We start from the raw sequence: 11,266 nt of genomic DNA on the forward strand, positions 1-11,266 counted from the left end.
ATTATACTCCTCTGAACTAGTTTGATTTTGTAAGATAATCTTCAGCTGTGATGACAGACTGGGGAGAAGTGGTGTTACCAGAGATTTCTTGACATGCTGACTATTATTCACACAGTAATTACTTTCTTTTATCTTTTTATTCATGTGTAGGTCTCTATCGTTAGCTTAACAGCAAATGCCTTGGGCTACTCTGAACTTGGTGCAATTAAATCTCTTAGGACTTTAAGAGCTTTAAGACCTCTAAGAGCCTTGTCACGGTTCGAAGGAATGAGGGTAAGAAAAATATGAAATAACATATGCTTGAAGCAAATTATTTTCTTAAAGGTATACTACAAATGTGTATCTCAAAGCCACTAGTTTAAATTTTATTTAGAGTGGCCCTGGGCAACATGCTACTTCTATTCCCTTAGCCTCTAGGCAACATGAGAGAAATAATTCCAGTATATCTAGGCAGTGTCTGAAGTTATTTACCCCATTGTCAGATTATTTATTTTCATTTAAATCACAGCTCTGAAATGGTGGCTATCCAACTAAAAAAGGCAAGCAAAAAAAGGCTAGCTAAAATTGTGCCATATTTAATCTTGTCTGTTGTACCCTTGCCCCAGATTTTTAAAAATCATTTAAAGAAGCTCCTTGATTTGAAAAATCAAAAGATTGCGTGGAGACCTGCTCCATGGCTGATGGACAAACCAAATCCTTTGAGTTCATATCCCAGCCAGGATATATATGTGAGAAATAACCATGAACTAATTAGCTCCAGACTAGTTTCACAGATCTATCTAGAGCTTTTGCTACTAGTAAAGAAAATAACTGAAACATTTGGAGAGCCGATATATATATGCAGTATGTTTCTACGCTAGCTCGGAACTTCTCTGCTTGTTTTCTTGATGTGTTGTCAAGGTAACATATTAACTGACTGGAAAATTACTTTTCATAAGCTTTTGTTGCTTCATTATGGCACCTGGATTGTCCTTGCCACTTGGCTACAGAGACTATAAGGAGGAGATGATTGAGCAATGTAATGATGACCATATTGAGGGTTATTTAAAATGTAAATGCTAATATTTCCTTAGAATTCATTTTCCTCTGACTTGCAATTTGGTTCTCCAAATGTGTAAGAAAATAGTATTTTTAGAGTTAGAGTATTGATATGGTACTACACTTGAGTTATAAAACCTTCAATACATGTTCTTCCATATGTTATGGTCCTTCCTCTTCAATTTTGTGAAGCTAAATTTTGGGAAATCTTTCTTCCTCAAATCTTTCCCTAAATTTGTAATTGTCTTTGTTCAAACCAATGTTTATACCTGAATCCTGATCTTTTTTTACCTCATAATCTATTATCATTACTGCCTTCAGCTGAAATTACATTGTAGCACAAAATGGCCAAGAAGCAAAACTATGAATTAGAAATTCCCCTTTTCATGTCTCACTTTAGCAAATATGTTTTCACTTCTTTGGCTTCATGTGTTTATTTTTTTTGTATTACAGGTAGTGGTGAATGCTCTCTTGGGAGCAATTCCATCTATCATGAATGTGCTCCTTGTATGTCTTATATTCTGGCTAATCTTTAGCATTATGGGAGTGAATCTGTTTGCTGGCAAGTTCTACCACTGTGTTAACACCACAACTGGGGAAATGTTCAGCATTGATGAAGTTGACAATCAGACTGAATGTGAGAATCTCATCGAAAGAAATGAAACAGCCAGATGGAAAAATGTAAAAGTCAATTTCGATAATGTGGGGCTTGGCTACCTCTCTCTGCTTCAAGTAGTAAGTAGTTATTCTTTCTATGTTAAAATTTGAACAACACAACCGTTTTATTTCCTCTCTTTAGCAGGTTTTTCTTTTACCGTGTTTCCCCCAAAATACAACAGGGTCTTATATTTTTTTGACCCACAAAATATGACCTTGGGCTTATTAAAGGGGAGGGTTCATTATTTTTGGGTTGACGGGCTCCCCAAGAGCATGGCACAGCCTCAGGGTCGAATGGCTGTGTTGCGCTGTCGCAGCAGCAACACAGCAGCCATGAGGTGACCACGCTCACGAGCAGCTGCCCGGCAAACCCCCTTTCCAGCCGGGCACAGCTGACCAAACTAGCGGTACCCGGAAGGCACCAAGCAACGCAAGCGCTTGTTTGCCGCCCTCCGCCTCCCGTGGCTCAGCGACTTCGGAATGCCCCTAGGTGAGTGAATGGGGCTCTGCATGGCTGGAGAGGAGGGTTGCATGAGCGGCTTTTCCGCTCCCCGCTCGCGCGAGTCGCAGGCTCATGATACCCTTGGCTAACTCTACAGTACCTGCAGAGCCAGGGCATCTCCGCTGCTGACGTCGCCTGCTGCTTGGTTTTTTTTTTCAAAGCACGGAGGATGGATACTGCTCTGGAAGTATGCTCTATAGTTGTGGGCTGCAGATCGTACAACCATAGAGCATACTCCCAGGGCGGCATCCATCCTCCGTTGCGGCTTCCAAAGCACGGAGGTAGGATACTGCTCTGGGAGTACGCTCTATGGTTGTACGCTAGAGAGCAGCTGCCCGGCAACCCCCTCCCCTCTTCAGCTGGGCACAGCGCCGCTGACCGACCTAGCGGTATCCCGAAAGCACCAAGCAATGCGAGCGCCTTTGCCCCCACCTCATTCCCACGGCTTGGCGCCTTTGGGATACTGCTAGGTTGGCGAGCGGTGCTCTGCCTGGCCGGAGGGGGGGGATTGTCCAGGGGGCTTATTTTGGGGGCTGGGCTTATATTTTTGCCCACGTGAAAAAATGTGGCAAGGCTTTAGTTTCAGGACAGGTTGTATTTTTGGGGAAACACGGTATTAGAAAATTCCATCAATGTGAACTGTCAGTCACTTTACAAATGATTCAGCTGCCAGGATTTGAAGTGGATTGATTTGCATCATAGGTGGCATCCCTTAATCTTTTCCTTCTAAGCTCTTCTCTAAAGTACACCTGTTAGTAAACTTTTTGCGTGCCATATAAATCTAATACATGAACCAAAATGATCATTAGTAAAATGCAGATGCACCTGTTATAGGTCGTTTATTTATTTCACTACACATCAAGCAATCTTACTTACCCCTATTTAATAAAGGAAATTATCCATAACCAGAGAAGAGACATTTGGATATAGAGGATGGCCATTTTTCAGTGCTGTACTAGCCTAGCAATGGAGGCTAAACAACACAACTTTGAGTGAAATTCAACACAATGGGAAATTACTTGTCTTTTTTATTTCTTGTAACACAATCTGGTACCAACTCCTCAAGAATTCTTCCGAATAGAATATATGTGGGTTGAAAGGCTGAATGGACATCATGTATGCAGCTGTAGATTCACGAAATGTAGCTGGCAGGGGGGGTCATGGAGTCTTCTAAAAGACATTTACAATTTACACAACATGAACATTGAGGAATTATGTACTGTATGCTTTTGGTCCCTTGCTTAAAATGTAATTGCCTGACTTCTGCTTGCAGGCCACCTTCAAAGGCTGGATGGACATAATGTACGCAGCTGTAGATTCACGAAATGTAAGTATCCTATTGGGTAGGGAAACCAGTATTGGACTGCAAAAATATGATTGGCTACAAGACGGCAGAGAAGAGATACATAACATTTGCTTTTTTTGGTACCATCTTGCAATTGCCTGGTAGCCCAAATGCGGTGGGTTTGCTACATGGATACTTGCATTCGTATCCTCCATAGCTACTCATCAGATCAGCAAGTGTTTCCTTAGAAGCATTTCCAATTCTTTTTCAAATTAAAGTAGGATTAAAGCAAACTTGCCACTGATCATAGTGTTTGTTTGCTTTCTTTCCTTTTTCAAGGAGGCAAGACAGGTAAGATGCTGGGATGAGAGATAGGAGCGAGCAGGTTATGGCTGGAAGATACTTCTGTGTGCTTTTTTGATTGTTTGTTTCCCAGTGTATTTTACCTTAGGGGATAATTTAAGAGGTAAGAATGGAGTCATAACCTCTCCCCAGAAACAGGAAAAACAGGAGTGGGAATTTTGCTATTAAATCTTCCAACACTTGTCCTACTCCTTCAATGTAAACAAAGATTTTTAAAAATGGGTCTCAAATACTCCAGTGTGCCTAAAGCCCGAGAGGAAGTACAGGAGTCCTTTCCTATCAAAGGATAATGACTGGAAGTAATGAGAACATATTGCCCTATGCTAGCTGTAAAAATAGCAATGTATCTTTTGGCCCAGTTTGATGGTCAACCAGTGCAAGTAAAAAAAAAGAAAAGAAATAACTCAATCTTGTCATACTTTGCTGTTTAAAAAAATCAGATTATCTTAGCCGTACATAATTCTCAATTTTTTTCATTAGAATGAAGACTCTAATTTTTTCATTGCAGTAAATGAGTAACTGATGCAAAGCATTCCCAGAATAGGAACTAGATAAATGCACATTTACGGCATTCATCTGTAACAATAATATAGGTCAAGAATATTTACAATATAATCTGATATAGATAATATAGAAATTAAGACATAAAATCTAAAACATTTGCTTTGCGCCTTATTAAGATCAGTAAAAAGAATCTATTTCAGATGCCTTCTGATAAGGTTTTCTATAATAATTTACTATCCTATTTCCGAGAAGAAAAAAGGATCAGATGTCAAAAACATACAGACACATACATCAACATATACTTTTTGTTTAATTATATTTTTGTATATATGTGTAAGTGCAGGTAAGCAGTTTCAAGAAACCAGGTGAGTTACAGTTCCATAGTTACAAATTACACAACCTAATAGGAGATCTCCTTTTGTTGAAATGACTCTTTTCCAAGAAAAGAGTAAAACTCTTTCCTAATGATTGGTGGTCCCAATGAAAAACTGTGGCTACCTGCTTAAAGCTAACATTTTCAAATGCATCAGCACATTGTGAGCATCATAATTAGCAGACTGTATAGGCAGCCTTCTGTCTCATCAAGAAAGTCTGTTTCATTCGTTTCCATTCAGTTTCTTCTCACTTTCTCCTAAGCTCAGAATGTGTCCTTCTTTTTAGCTATTTCTTTGAATATAAACACCTCAATAGTCTATTAGCAAAAGCCATGTACTCTAGCATGAAATCTACATCAGTGGATTTCAGCGAGGAGAGCCAATAGAGAAAAGTGAGTAATAACTGAGAAAATAATTGTACATAAATACTCTATATAAAGTTAAAATAAAAATTGATCAAACCCTTCTCTATGGCTATTCTTAATAATGGCATCATATAAAGACTAAATACGGTAAGGCTTGACCCAGGGTTCATACTTCATAAAAATAATACCCATACATTTTATAGAATTGAATATATTTTTCCACACAGTTTTCTATTTCTAAATTTATTTCCCTTGCAGGTGGAACAGCAGCCACATTATGAGGATAACCTTTATATGTATCTTTATTTTGTCATCTTTATTATCTTTGGATCCTTCTTCACTTTGAATTTATTTATTGGTGTCATCATAGATAACTTCAATCAGCAAAAAAAGAAGATAAGTATTCTATCACTGTAATTTCAGCAGATTATCACAGGTTTTGTTTTAACAAAAACATTGTGCTTTGTGTAATTCTTCTGACTTTTCTTTCTTTCAAGTATCAATTATTATTCCAATGTGTACAACCTAAAAATAAGGTGTAAACATGAATTCTAAAATTGCCACTGGAAAAAAGAAGCATACAGTGTGTTGAAACCAATACATGAAATGAAAGATTTCTACCATGAGTTAGTTTTAAATGCCAGAGACATATACAATTACATTGTAAGATAATGCACTACTTTATATAAATATGCATAAAGATCTCGTAAATCTAAATACAATACAACACAACACAACACAATACAATACAATAGCAGAGTTGGAAGGGACCTTGGAGGTCTTCTAGTCCAACCCCCTGCCTAGGCAGGAAACCCTATACCGTTTCAGACAAATGGCTATCCAACATGTTCTTAAAGATTTCCAGTGTTGGGGCATTATGTGTAGGTTGGTTCTCTCCTTGATTAGTTTCCACCCATTGCTTCTTGTTCTACCCTCAGGTGCCTTGGAGAATAGTTTGACTCCCTCTTCTTTGTGGCAACCCCTGAGATATTGGAACACTGCTATCATGTCTCCCCTAGTCTTTCTTTTCATTAAACTAGACATACCCAGTTCCTGCAACCGTTCCTCATATGTTTTAGCCTCCAGTCCCCTAATCATCTTTGTTGTTCTACTTTGCACTCTTTCTAGATAAATAATAAATAGTTACTCTTGGTAATGACTTTCTGGAAATTAACAAAAAGATGAACACTTCTGGAAGTCATTTGGGATATGATCCTTTTCCATACTTATCTTTTTTATCATGCTTTTCGTTTTTAAATATGGGCTTTGAGTTTTGGTCTGTTTTGGTTTTTAGCTGTTGAAGGTACTTGTATCACGAGAGCTGAAGAGTATTTTTTTTTTTTCAATTGTTCATTTATTTATTTATTAGCCTGGATGTTTTACTATCTTTGAGGTTTTATCCAACGATGGATGTTTTTTGTGGTATTTTATTTTGATGTAAGGTGCAGGAAATTTAGACAAACGTTTAATACAGGATGGTAATGACGGCGACAGAAGTGATGGTGGCAGTGCTGAGACTACTGTAGTCACTACACTTTTTTTCAATCTGCTGTAACTTTGCTGAGATTAAATTCCTGACCCTGCCTGAACTATGGGAGAAGGATGCACTGTCCTCTACCCATTAGGGAGCCACCCTTAATGAAGGGAAGGGCAAAAGAGTGGGTGGGTGCTTCCAGATTGAAACTCTTCACACTTGTACATCTATGCATACAAGATCAACCCTGGTACAAAGGAGCCCGGCTTGCGTTTGGGGCTGCTTCCATCATTTGCTCCTCCCCCACTTGCTTGGCTTTTGCTTTTTTAATAGGCAGCCCAAGGAAAGAGATTGCCCATCAAATAAAAGTCAATGCATAGAAAAACAGAAAGAAAAAGAGAATGGAAATATCTGGTTGTAACTAGTATTTGTTTCTCCTTTTTACTTTGGAGGTCAAGACATCTTTATGACAGAAGAACAGAAAAAATACTATAATGCAATGAAAAAACTGGGCTCCAAGAAACCACAGAAACCTATACCCAGGCCAGCAGTAAGTGTTATGTGTGGGGTTTTTTTTCCCATTGTACTCACTGTTTTTGAAAATGTGTGCTAAAGTTGGAAAGCAATTTACACCTTATAATCCCCCAAAATCTTTTTAAACTAGTAACTGAGGAAGGGGTGGGTGCAGAAAAAATAATATACCTTTAAAGAATTACCATATTTTTAGGACTATAAGACGCACCAGAGTATAAGAGACACTATGATTTTGAAGATGTAAATTTTTTCCCACTCTGCAGGCCTCCCTTCCTCTGCATGCCTCGTTCTTTGCAAAAAAAGGGGGGGGGCATTCAGAAGCTTTGGGGGGCTTGTAGAGTGCTCCTGGGGGCTGGGGAGGGCAAAAACAGCCTGTATTTGCTCTTTTTTGCCCTCCCCAGCCCTCAGGAGCACTTTGCAAGCCTCCCAAACTGCACCCCTATTTTTGCAAAGGAGGCAGGGTTTCGATAGGCTAAAAATGCTGTGTTCAGTGTATAAGACGCACCCAGATTTTCACCCTCTTTTTTGAGAGAAAAGGGTGTGCCTTATACTTCGAAAAATACGGTAATGTTTTTATGAGCAAAGCCTTTTCTTAAGTAACTGAGATGGACAGCAGATGACATCATATGGTTATTTTCCATTTTGGAGAGTTGCTTCCTATTTTCTTAAACTATGTTAAACCTATTTAGGGATTATGCCAGCAGTCCCCAACCTTTTTGGCTGCATGGACTGGCAATGGTGGTGCACGGCGGCGGCAGCAGCAGAGGGGAGGGCACAGGTTTGCGCGCTCAACCTAATCCCATACATGCGCAAATGAAGCTTCCCAACAGGCCATGACCCAATAGCAGGCTGCGGTTTGGGGGTTGGAGACCTCTGGATTACTCTACAGTTTTCAATGGTTTCTAGATTAGACACATTGGAAAAAACATCTTACAGATTTTCAATAATTATGCCGCCAAAATTATGCAATATAATTGGAAGAGCTCTGAAGGCTATGTCCTTTATATTTAAATGAGTTTGGGGCTGAGCAAACCAATCTAGCATTAACAAATCTAAACAGGGTTACAGCAGTAATTGTTACGGTCTTCCTACCATGTTTCCCCCAAAATAAGACGGGGTCTTATTTTCTTTTGACCCCTGAAATAAGCACTTGAACTTATTTTTGGGGAGGTCTTATTATTTTTGAGGTGCAGGAGATGGTGAGCGTGGTCACCTCATGGCTGCTGCTGTGTTCCAATATTTTTGGGGAGAGCTTATTTTCAGGGGACGGCATATTTTAGCACATGCACTCAAAAGCCTGATTGGTCTTATTATCAGGGGAGGTCTTATTTTCGGAGAAAATTTTTTGGTATCTGATTCAGCTATTTAATGAGACTGTGAAGTCCCACAGGAAGGCTATTAATGGATATGCTTCATAATGCTTCATATTTCATAACTTCACACTTAGGGAGTGTTAACTGACTTTCCGGGGATATAGTGGTATTCTTTTCTTGTTGCACCTTCTATCGGTACGGTTTGACTAGTATACCGTAGAATGAGTTTATAGAAGTTTCAGATCATAAATATATAGATTATAATTGTCTATAACTGATGGTGAGATACATGAATAATTCTTTTTTTTTAACTGCAGAACAAATTTCAAGGCATGGTCTTTGATTTTGTAACAAAACAAGCCTTCGACATCAGCATCATGATTCTTATCTGCCTTAACATGGTTACCATGATGGTAGAAACTGATGACCAAACCGATGCAATGGAAACTATTTTGTATCGAATTAATTTTATCTTCATTGTCCTTTTCACTGGAGAATGTGTCTTGAAACTGATTTCACTCCGCTATTATTATTTTACAATAGGCTGGAATATTTTTGATTTTGTGGTTGTCATCTTATCTATTGTAGGTAAGAAAAATTGCATTGTAGTAAAAGATATAACCTATTATAAATGAAAACTGTGAGAAATTAACAGATGATTTTAATATGTAAAATACCAGTAGGTTTCATTCTTTACGTTTTCATACAAGATTGCAATTACATTCTAATTAAAGTTTTAAATCTTCATTTCAGATTAATAGGCATCTAATGTTTGTTTATAGGTATGTTCCTCGCAGAGATCATTGAGAAATATTTTGTGTCCCCCACCTTGTTCCGAGTAATTCGACTTGCCAGGATAGGTCGAATCCTGCGCCTAATCAAAGGGGCAAAGGGGATCCGCACTCTGCTTTTTGCCTTGATGATGTCTCTCCCTGCCTTGTTCAACATTGGTCTCCTCCTTTTCCTGGTCATGTTCATCTACGCCATATTTGGAATGTCCAACTTTGCCTATGTGAAGAGAGAAGTTGGCATTGATGACATGTTCAACTTTGAAACTTTTGGCAACAGCATGATCTGCCTTTTCCAAATTACCACCTCTGCTGGCTGGGATGGCCTGCTAGCGCCCATCCTAAACAGCGGGCCTCCAGATTGTGACCCTGAGATAGACCATCCGGGTAGCTCAGTCAAGGGAGACTGTGGCAATCCTTCGGTTGGGATTTTCTTCTTTGTCAGCTACATTATCATCTCATTTTTAGTTGTAGTCAACATGTACATTGCTGTCATTTTGGAGAACTTCAGTGTGGCTACCGAAGAAAGTGCTGAACCTCTGAGCGAGGATGATTTTGAGATGTTTTATGAGGTCTGGGAAAAGTTCGATCCAGATGCAACCCAGTTCATAGAATTTGCCAAACTCTCTGAATTTGCAGCCTCTTTGGATCCTCCTCTTCTAATACCAAAACCAAACAAAGTTCAGCTTATTGCGATGGACCTGCCCATGGTGAGTGGTGATAGAATCCACTGCCTTGACATCTTATTTGCTTTCACCAAACGTGTCTTGGGCGAAAGCGATGAAATGGACGCCCTCCGAGTGCAAATGGAAGACCGGTTTATGGCTGCCAACCCTTCCAAAGCCTCTTATGAACCAATTACCACCACATTGAAACGAAAACAAGAGGAAGTATCCGCTGTTATTATTCAGCGAGCCTTTAGGCGCTACCTCTTAAGGCTAAAAGTTAAAAAAGTTTCCTGCATGTTTAACAAAGATAGAATTAAAGAAGGCACAGTTATCAAAGAAGATATGATCATTGATAAGCTAAATGAGAATTCTACCCCTGAAAAAAACGATATGACCCCCTCCACCACCTCTCCACCTTCCTACGATAGCGTTACAAAGCCCGACAAAGATAAATATGAGAAAGACAAATCAGAAAAAGAAGATAGAGGTAAAGATGTCAGGGACTATAAAAAATGAATGAATTATACCTGTATGACAAATTGTTTACAGCTTGAGAAAGTAAAGTATTGTTTCAAAAGGACTCCTGTAGGAGGTTTATGCCAAACTGACTGTTTTTGCACACTTAAACAGACATACACACATAAAAATATCTATAAATATATATGTATGTATGTGTATATACATATATACATATGTATACATACACACACATACAAATGTTAGCTATATACTTAAGGTCAGTGCCTATTAACAAGATAGTGACCCCTTGTCAATTCAAATGCTGCTCTGTAAAACAGGGATGGCACTTTTGACAGGCGTCTCCTGTTGGCATTCCCAGCTGACACTGCTGAAGAGGAAAAGAAAAATGGCTATCCAGACTGTAGGGATCAGTAAAAAAGAGATGCAAAGCTAGAATTGACCTGTGTTGATCATAAAACACTCAGAAACAATAATTGTATCTGCTGTTTGCATTCCAACTGCCACACGTTTGCCATAACTTTTACAAAAACAAAACAAAACCCCATGTTGGTGAAGTTGTCATTTTTTTAATCCACAGGTTGTTTACTATTATATGTGACTATTTTTGTAAATGGGTTTTATGTTGTGGGGGTGGGGGGTGGGGAGGGGGATTCCAGGATCAAGGTGGGTGGGGGATAGGAAGACCAACTGTCCTGTCTTGATTCTCTTGTAATGTAGAGGCAGAAGTGATTTGCATGAAGGCATGCTGCACTTGTAGACCATGCATGGAAACAAGTAGGACTTCTTTGCACAAGAGTTTCGAAGACTTCTGTGTTTCAGGATGGCTCCAAATTCCAAGGTGCTTAAAAATAATATAGATCTTTATGTCTCATCCTGACAATTCTTATGTGCCTGTAAGTCTCATAAAATCAACAGTTGTTC

The 11,266-nt window shown here is 39.0% G+C and overlaps 1 protein-coding gene across 5 annotated transcripts in view; it reads left to right on the forward strand.

The window, feature by feature from the left end:
- The window catches only part of LOC309383948 (sodium channel protein type 2 subunit alpha), a 91,514-nt gene extending 80,547 nt beyond the window's left edge, over nt 1-10,967 (forward strand). For all 5 annotated transcript variants that reach the window (XM_081937035.1, XM_081937036.1, XM_081937038.1 and 2 more), the window contains 7 exons: nt 151-273; nt 1,492-1,773; nt 3,471-3,524; nt 5,347-5,484; nt 7,008-7,112; nt 8,727-8,997; nt 9,192-10,967. In XM_081937035.1, the coding sequence (XP_081793161.1) occupies nt 151-273; nt 1,492-1,773; nt 3,471-3,524; nt 5,347-5,484; nt 7,008-7,112; nt 8,727-8,997; nt 9,192-10,381 (2,163 nt within the window). In that variant the 3' untranslated portion in view covers nt 10,382-10,967. The remainder of the gene's footprint in view (nt 1-150; nt 274-1,491; nt 1,774-3,470; nt 3,525-5,346; nt 5,485-7,007; nt 7,113-8,726; nt 8,998-9,191) is intronic.
- Nucleotides 10,968-11,266: the final 299 nt, after the last annotated feature.

Source organism: Natrix helvetica (assembly GCF_964273705.1).
Source record: "Natrix helvetica genome assembly, chromosome: 1".
Taxonomy (NCBI): Eukaryota; Metazoa; Chordata; class Lepidosauria; order Squamata; family Natricidae; genus Natrix; species Natrix helvetica.